The following is a 12,899-nucleotide window of genomic DNA, read 5'->3' on the forward strand; positions in this document are numbered from 1 at the left end:
GACAAATTAAGACCAGTTTACCCACCAGTCTAAATAAATCTCCCACTAAGTCTTATCTCTAAAGCCGTGCGCATGTTGCAGAAGAAAAGGAGATTCAAATAGAGCAAAGAACCTCTGCACAGAGTGGATACAACTCTGGTCAACTCAACCCTCCATGTACTCTATTACGCAGTTTCCTATTCATTTGAATGAGCTCCATTATACTTTATTTTCTCTGCAGTGACTGCACCTAATGATGACAGTTCATCACCAGGGTTTAGGGAAGTGGGATTCTTGTCAGTTCAAGCACTATATGTGCATTTGGCAGTGCCCACCCAGATTGCATTTGAAGGCGGGATTCCCTCTGATCAGTCCACATGGGACAGATACCCTGTGGATTCTCTACTGCACAACTATAGAAGGGGAATCTGTAGTGTTTACAGTAGCAGAAATATTGATGAAATTTAACAAAATCTCATTAACATGCTGTGGGAAAAAACACACAGATATTGAAGTGGTGTGGATTTAAAAGCTGCAACGTGTCAAATTATGGTGTGGCAATGAATAATTGTCACTAACTTTTTACACAACATTGCATAAATCAATAGTACAAATGACCACAAGAAACTCTGTAATGTGTTTTATCAGTGAAAAATGTCTAGTTATCAGCTGTTTACCAGCTCCTCCATCCCCACCCCCACACACATAACTTGATTGCTTTTCACTTACAAAAATGCATTTTATTCCATCCAGGATGGGATCATCTCTGCAAGAGGATCATATTAAAATGTCAATGCAAGTCTATGGAAAGGAGAGGGGGAGGAGTGAGCAGGAGCCGAGAAGACACGCAGAGACAAGCAGACTGCACAGCTATATAGGAAGCTCATACAGTGGGATGCAAAAGATTCGGCAACCTTGTTAATCGTCATGATTTTCCTGTATAAATCTTTGGTTGTTGCGATAAAAAATGTCAGTTAAATATATCATATAGGAGACACACACAGTGATATTTGAGAAGTGAAATTAAGTTTATTGGATTTACAGAAAGTGTGCTATAATTGTTTAAACAAAATTGGGCAGGTGCATAAATTTGGGCACTGTTGTCATTTTATTGATTCCAAAACCTTTAGAACTAATTATGTAGTGTCCCACTAGGTAGGAGTGGGCACTACACAAGGGTCAATTGGGTAGCGTGTTACTTCTACTCACAAGGGACAGTGCTATTGTATTGATCTATGCATTTAATGTAATTTACTGTGTGTTTTACATGCAATATTTCCCCTGTCATGTGCTTTGCAGGCCTAGTTGGGTGTAGTTAGACATCCCAGACACTAGAGGGAGATGGAGAGCCCCTAGTATAAATGTCCAGGCCCAGACAGGGAGTGGTTAGGTCATAGTCAGGAGTCTGTGGAGACAGAAGTGAGAAGGCACCAGCCCAAGATATGCTGAGGGCCTCCTCCTGACATGCAGCTGGACAGTCCTGGTTTCTAGCTGCACCAAGGGGCTAGATGAAGTACAGCCTGCTTGGAGACCGAGTGTATTCCAGGGGACTAGAGGAGTTGCCTCGTCAGCCTGAAGCTCCTGAAGCTAAGCTTGGCTCAGTTGAGACACCCCAGTAGAAGGACAGAACCTCCTGGGAGAAACTCACAGTCCTGCACCATTCAAGTAAGGATATTTCCAACCAAGATAAGTAACACTGATGGGCAGAGGCATTAGAAAGCAAAGCAAGGATTTAATACGAGAGGAAGATATATATATTTTACCAAGGATTTAAGCCACCATTTAGGCATCCGGGCCTTGGGATAGAAAGCCAGACAGGAGTTCTAGGAAGAACAGTGTACGCTATTTCTGAGAAAAGGTACAACCTGATTCTGAGTGCATTGTGGATTTACCCTCTGAGTATCTTGCATAATCAATGCCTGCCATCTTGTGAAGTAAGCCTGCTTGTGAAGCTTGTGTTCTAAAGGACTGTATTACCATCTGTATGTATAAAGTTATAAACAACTATAAACCGGTGTGCCACCGTCACAGGCACTGGGGGTCACGAACCTTGAAGGGACCTTGCCCCAGGCACTCAAAATACCCGTAACATCCAGGGCACCTCATCCACCATCAGGCCTGGTCCCTACATACAGAGTGTGCCCCAGAGGAACCGTGTCTACCTCTCCTTCACTGCCACATGCCTGCCCAGGGTTCTCCAATACAGTGAGCAACCCTCGATTGCCCATAACCGTGACCTCACTTCGCTATACCCTGCAGGTCTGGCGTGTTGCAATTATTGGAACTCAAATTGGCTTGGTAAGCTCAGTGACCCCTGACCTACATACACAGGTGAATCCAATTATGAGAAAGAGTATTTAAGGGGGTCAATTGTAAGTTTCCCTCGTCTTTTAATTTTCTCTGAAGAGTAGCAACATGGGGGTCTCAAAACAACTCTCAAATGACCTGAAGACAAAGATTGTTCACCATCATGGTTTAGGGGAAGGATACAGAAAGCTGTCTCAGAGATTGCAGCTGTCTGTTTCCACAGTTATGAACATATTGAGAAAATGGAAGACCACAGGCTCAGTTCAAGTTAAGGCTCAAAGTGGCAGACCAAGAAACATCTCGGATAGACAGAAGCGACGAATGGTGAGAACAGTCAGAGTCAACCCACTGACCAGCACCAAAGACCTACAACATCATCTTGCTGCAGATGGAGTCACTGTGCATCGTTCAACCATTCGGCGCACTTTACACAAGAAGATGCTGTATGTGAGAGTTATGCAGAGGAAGCCTTTTCTCCGCTCACAGCACAAAGTGCCGCTTGAGGTGGGCTAAAGCACATTTGGACAAGCCAGCTTCATTTTGGAATAAGGTGCTGTGGACTGATGAAACTAAAATTGAGTTATTTCGCCATAACAAGGGGCGTTATGCATGGAGGAAAAAGAACACAGCATTCCAAGAAAAACACCTGCTACATACAGTAAAATATGATGGTGGTTCCATCATGCTGTGGGGATGTGCGGCCAGTGCAGGGACTGGGAATCTTGTCAAAGTTGAGGGACGCACGGATTCCACTCAGTATCAGCAGCTTCGTGATACCAATGTCCAGGAATCAGTGACAAAGCTGAAGCTGCGCCGGGGCTGGATCTTTCAACAAGACAACGACCCTAAACACTGCTCAAAATCCACTAAGGCATTTATGCAGAGGAACAAGTACAACGTTCTGGAATGGCCATCTCAGTCCCCAAACCTGAATATAATTGAAAATCTGTGGTGTCAATTAAAGAGAACTGTCCATGCTCGGAAGCCATCAAACCTGAATCAACTAAAGATGTTTTGTAAAGAGGAATGGTCAACAGAATCCAGACTCTCATTGGAACCTACAGGAAGCATTTAGAGGCTGTAATTTCAGCAAAAGGAGGATCTACTAAATATTGATTTCATTTCTTTTTTGTGGTGCCCAAATTTATGCACCTGCCTAATTTTGTTTAAACAATTATAGCACACTTTCTGCAAATCCAATAAACTTAATTTCACTTCTCAAATTTCACTGTGTGTGTCTCCTATATGATATATTTAACTGACATTTTTTAACATAACAACCAACGATTTATACAGGAAAATCATGACGATTAATAAGGTTGCCCAAACTTTTGCATCCCACTGTAGGTCAACACAAGTGCTTTATTCACAAAAGTACAGGTCTGTACTTCTCTGTAATGTCCTCCGTTATCCTGGGGCTGCTTTTGAGTGACTGTAAGACAGGAATACGATTTTCCTCTACTTTGTATGTGCAGTGAAGGGCAGTTAGTCTCCACCCATCATTTCTTAGATAGCTGCAAAAAAGATATTCAGCAAGCACAGAGGAAAACTGCTAAATGCCAGATACAAGTGATATAATAGCCATAAATGGTGCTATTCGCACACACCGTATTATTGATTAATGCAAAGTTTGTTAAAAGTTCAGTGCCTCTTAGTGACAAATCTACAAAGAAATCTGCATGTAATACATGTGCACTTTGTCTCCAATTTTAAGGCAAATCCCAATTCAAATCGGCAGCGGATTTTTCCTGTTGCAAATGATATCCTGTGTGGATGTACCTTTAAGGTGGCTTCATTATAAAATTGGCTTCATAAAATGGGTCAATTTCATATTTTAAGTATCTTACTCATTGAATGAATTATTAGTAGCTCTCCAAGACTGGGGACCCATCATCAGGGGGCTGGGTTTGGCACCAACGTTAAAAAGACTCAACTATTATGAGCACACCAGGTCCAGCACCAAGCTCCCATCACTGTTTCTTCTGGTCCCTGCTGGACCAGAAGTATCACTTGTTGCCTACATACATGTCCCCTCTGCTGGCCAATCAATGGCCCGAGTGGTGACCTGTGCAGAAATGGCATATGACCGCATAGCTGCACAGAAAACGACTCAGGCAATTGATTGGCTTTAGACAGTGTGTCACCCTTCTGTTCAAGTGGGGACCAAAAGCAGCAGAGGTGGGAACTCAATGCTGGACCTGGAGTGCTTGTGACTGGTGACTCTTTTTTTTAACCATGTTTGCTACTTGTCTGCCCAGCCTAGGAGAATCCTCTTACTAGAACAAAACACTGGAAGATTGAACATCAAAAAATATATAATAAACTTTACAGTAGTTAGGTTTAAATACCATTTAGTGAAGGAACTTAGGTTATTGATCTCTATTAAGCATCTGATTACTGATTCCTGCATTTCACAGTCAGATAATAAGAGACAGAAGGACAGTTTTATTCCATTCATATTATTACAGGCTCTGTACATTCTTACCTTTGATTTGCTGTCAAAGCAGGTAAATCCTGATACAAAGTCCACAGTAAAGCAGACAACATCTCCTTGATTGTTACAAACATATGTTTTCGACTGGAAAATAAAAATAATTGCTGTATAAGTAATTAAACAAATAGGTACGCCACTATGTATTCCAAGACCGTCTGTTTCACATCAGCTGTTTAAATGGGGTTTCTGGAACCTGTATATTCATGGCCTATCCCTAGGATCAGGTCAGTGATGGTCCAACTCTTGGCATCCCAACCAATCAGCTGTTTGCAGTGAACATGGCACTCGTGAAGGCGCCTTAGCTTCTTCTTTGTTTACATTTGTTCGTCCACCAGCATGCTGTATGTTCAGTATTGACGGTGCAGTATATTGCAGCTTCGTCCCATTTACTTGAATGTGATTAAGCTGCGATACCCCGCACCACTGCTGCTAAGCAAATGTCATGCAGCTTGACATACTGATCGAAGAGGCTCGAAGAGGCTCACAGGTGCACTGCTGCCCCTTCAAACAGCTGACTGTGAAGGTGAAAGTCCCTACCAAAGTGATACTGATGGCCTAAAGATTAGTCATCAATATGCTGATTCCAGAAAAACCCTTTTAACCCAGGAGTGGAACCCACAGCAGGAGTAGAAACTCCTATGCCCTATCTGCATAAGGCCATGGTTTCCATATCTTGCACTAATGAAGGCTAATATTAGGCCATATCTGTGCTATATACCAGCGGTTCTCTACAGTATATCTACATTAGCTTGCTACTATAAGTATAAAGGAACAGTTTGTATGTCTCCAACCAATTATCCAAAAATGAGTGTTCATTTCCTTTTTGTGTAACTCGGATTGCCTACATTTCACAATCTTTCACGTATGTTACTTTCTCAGATGACATTTGCTATTCCAATGTCTGCAATATCTGCACTTAGAACCAGAAAATGTCAAGCCACCCAAGATTATTTTAAGACTGGAACATTTGGTGACCTTGTTATGCCAATGAGGATTTGACAGGGTCCTGAATCAATTTAAAATGTGTAATATCCTAAATGTGAAGTCACTTTGCTGGTGAACTTCTTCATTATAGTGCTGGCTTTATACATAGACATTAGCCAGAGTGGATCTAAGACAGAGATGACATGTTAAGGTAATATTTGCAAGTCTTCTGTGTTTTGTACCCATTCCTGCTTTTGGCTACCAAATCATAAGCCAATTCTGATGGGATCATACAGGCCTTACAGCTGCTACACAGACAGGATCCGTTGTGCATCTCATTTTTCCTTCCTTCTGACCGATGATGTCAGGATGTCACAGAGTGGCAAGCTGACATAGTGTTGAGATGGCAGCAACAGCAGCATGATGTTACAGAGTGGCAAGGTGGCATAGTGTGGACATGGCAACATCAAAAGACCACAAAGTGACACGGTGACATTGTGTGGAGATGGCAGCAACAGCAGCAGCAGCATGATACCACAGAGTGGCAAGGTGACATAGTGTGAACATGGCAGCATCAGGAGGCCTCAAAATGGCACGGTGACATCGTGTGTAGATTCCAGCAGCAGCAGTATGATGCACAAACCTGTCACTTACCAGTAGGAGGAGTGCCGGCCGGCCACAGACAGCGCATGTAAGTATAAGCTAAGTAGCGTCCTGGCTGCCATGGAAACCGATCGGAGCCCCAGTGATTAAACTGGGACTCCGATCGGAAATGCCGCTCCGCTGCCACCAATGATGGGGGGGGTTGTTAGCCTGTGGCCACTGCCACCAATGCTTTTAATACTGGGGAGGGAGGGGGGGTGCACTGGCCACCAATGCTTTTAATACTGGGGGGGGCCGCACTGGCCACCAATATTTTTAATACTGGGGAGGGAGGGGGGCCTGGTGCCCGGCAGCACCCGATCAGGGGGCTGAGATGTGCACAATTAACCCCTCAAGTGTGGCACCTGAGGGGTTAATTGTGCGGATCACAGCCCCCTGTAATAGATCGGGTGCTGCCAGGCAGCAGGGGGCAGTCATGTACACAGTTCTAATGTATATTCTAACTTGAAGCGTCCCCATCACCATAGAAACGCCTCTGTGTTAGAATATACTGTCAGATCTGAGTTTTCACGATCGTGAAAACTCAGATCTGAAAAAGTTTTTATGCAGACGGACCCGTACTGAACGGACACTATCGTTTGCATTTATAGGTGCGGATCCGTCTGTGCAGACACCAGACGCATCCGCACCTAGCGCAGGTGTGAAAGTAGCCCAAGTAGTTTCTTCACTATGCGGGTAAAGAAAGCTGCTTATCAGCGACTCTAGACTCAGGCTGCTGGTGCTGTCACTTGCAACAAAGTCGAAGATCCAGTTGACCAATCAGGAACCGCTGGGTTACTGGTCAAGACACGACCGCTAGCTAACATGTGGACCTGAAGCCTCGGTAAAAAAAAACTGCTTACACACACCCTTTCTCTGCTGCGACCCGTGCTTGCGCCAGAATCATTTACGCCTCTGACACTGCCCTGTGCAGGGCCTGGCACTTCTCTGTCTGACATACTTTTAGCTGAACTAAATAAATTAAAAGCAAATTAAAACACCCCTAAAAGCGCCAAATATATTTATCTTTTTTTTACTGAGATAGGCAACTAAATGATTTGAAATTGGCAACGAAACGATTTCAGCGTGAATAACAGAAAAAGTGACCTGCGTATATATTTATCTTTTAAGATAAAGGCTTTTCAACATAGCACTTGTACCCCAATAACTAACTGCTGGAATGTCAGAGCTGTATTATGAGACTATCTGGATCCCCAAGTAATGCTTCCCTGCACTTGTAAATCACTTTTTTTGACAATGAGGATTTTCCTATGACTCTCCCTAGTATCTGCACACGTCTCTCCCTGCCTGTGAAATGATTCCTCTCACTATCCTTTCCCTTCACTAGAAAATCACTTCTTTCCTTATTTTTTTTTAACAATTAGTTTTTCTTTCACTCTCCCTAGCGCCTGCATACACGTCTGTCTCTGAACAAAGTCGATAGTGAATGGCAGAATCTAAGATGGCCGCCGTATTTATAGGGCTGTGACATCACCATGCTGGCTGGCTGCTGATTGGCTGCATGCATGGCATTATGGGTGATCCCGCCTTCCCAGAGTTCCTTGCCCCATGTCCTCACACGTGTAGCCGCCATTTTAGCCGCCATTGTAGCTAGCTAGCCGCCATGTTAGGAAAAGTTGTGATTCATTACCACGAAGCGCAAGGATATTCAAATTCGTTCAGAATCATATTTTTTCCTGAAATTTTGAACAAATTTGACTTTGTCCGCTTCCATTCGATCATCTCTGCTTATGACAATGAGAGTCAGATTCTAAAAAAGGTCTGATATGAAAGAACAATATAAGATTTGTAAAAGTACAAATTTAACCCTGTTAAGGGTGCAGAGATAGAAGTAGCATCCTGCCCATGATGCCTGAGGGAGCTCAGACTAACCTCTGCCCCATAAGAAGAAATTATTATTATAAACAGCAGTTAGTGTCTTATTTGTTATATGTAATCACCTACTGTAGTTTTCTATTGAACTGCAGATACTACTATAGTAAGTTATGTTATGACATTTAGTGGTGAAACGCAAGGAGATGCCCCTTCAGTGGAGGTCCATGAGCTGGAACCTCTATTGATCACTATAAAAGGAGGTCCCACAGAGCTCTTGCACAGTATCTCTTTTGCTTTGAAATCTTCAGATCTGAGCTGAGTGACTATACAGCATTCTTATTATAAGGACACTAACAAGGATGCTGCTGTCACAGGGAGCTTGTCAAGTCAACAGCTAACACCTTGACACTACAATATGTATGTCAAGGAATTATCAAGGCTGTTTTTCGTACTATTCCAATTCCAGTTAAGGGTAAAATACTTGTAAAAAAAAAGAACTAAAATAATAATAGTAATTTCCTACTAAGGTCTTTTCTGGGTGATATTCTATTAAAAAATGTAAAAATAAAAAATACTCTTAAAATCCAGGCATCCCAAACATTTTCTAATAGGGCCTCACCAGCCAATACACAATGATATCTGGGCCCTTTTGTGAGTAGTCATAACCCATGTCAAGATTGACCCCTTAAGTGTATAGCCTACTTTCGTATGTGGAATGAAATTTTTTATTATATCCATATTTCAAAAGCCATACTTTTTTTTTTATGTCAGTGTAGTCGTATGGGGATGGGACAGGGAGTTGTGTTTTTAATGGCAACATTGTGGGGTAAATATAATGTATTATTGAGCGTTTAAAACATTTTTGGAAGGGGTAGGGGAAAATAACGGCAATTCCACTATTGCCTTTTGGGTTTTGTTTTAATTTATCATTTACTAAGTAGAATAATTTTTGGGTGTAACAACTTGTAGTTTTTCATATTGATATCTATCTTGGTATACTGTTTTTATAAACATTTTTGGTAGTGGCATGAACAAAGGACAGCACCTTTGTTTTTTATGTTCTGTATTTTTCACTTTATAAGACACACTTGATGATAAGACGCACCTAGTTTTCAGAGGAGGAAAATGGGGAAAAAATAATTTTAACTAAAAGGTGGGCTAAAACATTTTAATAAAATAACAGACATTACCAAACAGCCAACAGCAGCATTAGGAAACATTATTACTGTAATTAACGGTAACAGATGAGGAAAGGTTTAGAACAATACCAGGGGCGTAGCTAAAGGCTCATGGGCCCTGGTGCAAGAATTCAACTTGGGCCCCCCATCCCTCTATGCTTTGTGGCCAGTGGCAGGGGAGGAGAAAATTGAAATGGCTCCACCCAAGCCAAATCTTGACCTAACCCCTTCTCTCTAGCCAGAGGTGTAACTTGACCAGCATGCGCTTTCTATAATATCGGTGTCTTCTTGGGCCCCCTCAGGCTTCTGGGGCCAATAGTGCTACATCTGCACCCCCTATATCTACGCCCCTGGGCAGCTGCAATGCAGTAACGTCATAGTTCCTGCTGAGCTGAGAAGGGGGAGAACACAGGATAGGGGGAAGGTGTGCCCCAATCATCTTGGGGACTGGGATAGGTGAGTATTACTTTTTTATTTTATTAAAACTACAGGGCAGCACTATTGTGGGGGACACTAAGGGGGCAACACTACTGTAAGGGGGCACTAAAGGGACCACACTATTGTATAGGTGGCCTTGTAAGGCTGCATGAAGGGCCAACACTATTGTAAGGGGCATTAAAGGGGCAACATTATTGCAAGACGGTCACTAAGAGTACTTTTACACTTGCGGCAGGACGGATCCTTCAGGCTGTTCACCCTGTTGGATCCGTCCTTCCGCTATTTTGCTGTGCCGCCAGACCGCCACTCTGTCCCCATTGACTATAATGGGGACGGGGCGGAGCTCCGGTGCAGCACGGCAGTTTGCGGTGAGAGGCTGTCGGACAAAAAAGTCGGACTTGCAGTACTTTTAAGAAAAAATATGGAAGATTCAGCCCGCACAACCCCTAGCAGGTGCAGATTGCTATGGCGAGATACAGATACAAACGTAAAAACACAAAATGCAATCGCACTCTGCCCTGCCTTTATGCTGGATGTTGAATAAGGCATTGGTGTACATTTTGGCCAAAGCGTAATAAGCCACTCACCACGTCAAGGTCGCCTTCATGAGTGATCCCTAACACTAGTTCCTACCTTTTATGGGCCATGACAGCCACATAAAGTCCAGGGAGCGCAGGTACAGCATGCACGCCAAGCACACTCTGCTTTTAACCCCGTCCGGTGCCATTACAGCTTTCATCGGATCCAGGGATGCAAGTACCAACATGCATGCTGAGACCTCTATATACTTCTCCTGGAGCCAAATGGCTACTGGTAGGTGCTATGTTTTATACTGACTTTAAAACCAGCCTCCAGGGGGCAGATTAACTGGACAGGTGTGCTTGACTGCTTGGAGATCACCACGCCTCCAATACGTACTACAAAGAAAAAATATGGAAGATTCAGCCCGCACAACCCCTAGCAGGTGCAGATTGCTATGGCGAGATACAGATACAAACGTAAAAACACAAAATGCAATCGCACACTGCAACCAGCACTCTGCCCTGCCTTTATGCTGGATGTTGAATAAGGCATTGGTGTACATTTTGGCCAAAGCGTAATAAGCCACTCAGTACTTTTAGTCCGGCGACCTTTCGCCGTGCACTGCCGGGCAGCGCCGGAGCTCCGCCCCGTCCCCATTATAGTCAATGGGGACAGAGCAGCGGTCCGGCGAAATAGCGGAAGGACGGATCCGACAGGGTGAACAGCCTGTCGGATCCTTCCTGTCGCAAGTGTGAAAGTAGCCTTAAAGGAAGCAAAATTGTGAGGAGGGCATTACTGAGTCAGCCTTACTGTGAGCAGCAATTATAAAGTGTGTGGGGCACAGCAATGTGTTAATAGGGCAATACTTCCAGCATAAACAAGGACAGAACATACAGGACCAAGTTGCATCAAAGCCTCCCACTGAACTGGTGAGCACATATGAAGTCACAGTCCAGTCCCAGCCAAATAGGTGTCAGCTATCCAGGGAACGGAACTTATGGGAAGGGATGTAACCACGCTCTTCTCCCCATACAGAGACAGCTCCTCACACACAGAGACCCCAACTCATATTCAGACAGCTCCTCATTCACAGAGAGACCCCTCCTCATACACAGGTCCTGACCGTGACCCAGAGAGATCTCCAAGTCTCTGCTCGTCACGCCACCACCCTCACCTCACTCACTTGCGAGTCGCATCTTCTCCTCCACGTCCGGCCAGTACTGCCACAGGAGCGGGACCTCCCTCCTCTGGCTGAGCCTCCGCCCCTCTGTGAACTTAGCTGCTGGCGCCACCTGCAGCTACGCCACTGAACAATACACCTCTAGTCATCTGGAAACCCCAAAAACTCCTCACTGCTGTCCGAACTCAAGCTCAGTGGCTCACTATCAGTGGTATCACTGTCACTGGTGTTTTCATAGAGGACACCATCCTCAGAACCGTCCAAGGCATTACTGATGCCACATTTTTTTTAAGGATTTTAGAACAGTTTCATCCTTCACTGACTGCCATGAAGACTTCATCCATTTGATGACTTGGGTGATAGTGGGCCTTTTCATCAGTCCACTGGGTGAAAGATTGTGAATCCCAGCAGCCATCCACTTATTCAACTCTTCTCGCATAAAAATCTTAAATGGCTTGTTGGTTGACACATCCAAAGGCTGCAGCTGGCTGGTAGGCCCCCCAGGAATGACCATTAGATGAGTGTTCACATCCTTGAACCTCTTTTTTGTAGGTTCACTGATATGTGCCCTAAACTGGTCAAGCACAAGTAGGGTCGGTTTCTTCAGAAGCCCTCCGGGGCTTTTGGACCACACTTTGTCGACCCATATTCTCATGCCATTTTCGTCCATCCACCCTTTGTTGTGTACATGCACAATTATGCCTCTTGGAATCGACTCTTTTGGCATGTTCTTGCTCTTGAAAATCAGCATTGGTGGCAGTTTGGTCCCGTCTGCGCAGCAGAACAACACAACCCGTGTAATGGGTTTTCTCGTGTCCTGAGTTCTTCACCGTTAAGGTTTTTGCACATCAACGGTCTTGTTCGATGGAACATTAAAGGTTAATGGGACTTCATTCATATTCCCAATCTGGCATATTTCATAGCCATTTTTCTTTCTTGCATCCAGCACATATTTGTGAAAAGAAAGAATCTTGGACTCATATTCTTTTGTCATTTTTTGCGCAATTCAAGTTTTGGTGCGCATAGCAAGGCCACATCTCCTCATGAATCTGTAGCACCATGGTGAGGAATCGGGATCCAGTGAACTCATCAATGCCTTTCTCGGCAGATTGACGCTTGGCTTCATATATGATCTTTTTTGTAAATACTGAGAAGCCATTGTTTCTGTGACGTATGGCCACTCTTATTTCCATGTCAATCTGTGGCCATTTTGCAGTACGCCCACGAAAAATGTGTTTGTTTTTATCTGCTTTTTGCTGCTGTTTCATCCACTCCCATCTGTATGAGATGGCCCGAAATGTCTCTCTGCATTCTTATGGATGAGGGGGTTTATAGTCATATTTAATATAGACACATGCCAATTACAGAACAGTCCCTGGACAGTGTTTATATTACGGCA

At 43.9% G+C, this 12,899-nt stretch overlaps 1 protein-coding gene across 1 annotated transcript in view; it reads right to left on the bottom strand.

Moving 5' to 3' along the window:
* The window catches only part of SNTG2 (syntrophin gamma 2), a 450,805-nt gene that overhangs the window by 25,180 nt on the left and 412,726 nt on the right, over positions 1–12,899 (bottom strand). Inside the window, exon 15 of the mRNA XM_044290991.1 lies at positions 4,772–4,864. Within this exon, the coding sequence (XP_044146926.1) occupies positions 4,772–4,864 (93 nt within the window). The remainder of the gene's footprint in view (positions 1–4,771; positions 4,865–12,899) is intronic.

The sequence above is a fragment of the Bufo gargarizans genome, chromosome 4 (assembly GCF_014858855.1).
Source record: "Bufo gargarizans isolate SCDJY-AF-19 chromosome 4, ASM1485885v1, whole genome shotgun sequence".
Taxonomy (NCBI): domain Eukaryota; kingdom Metazoa; phylum Chordata; class Amphibia; order Anura; family Bufonidae; genus Bufo; species Bufo gargarizans.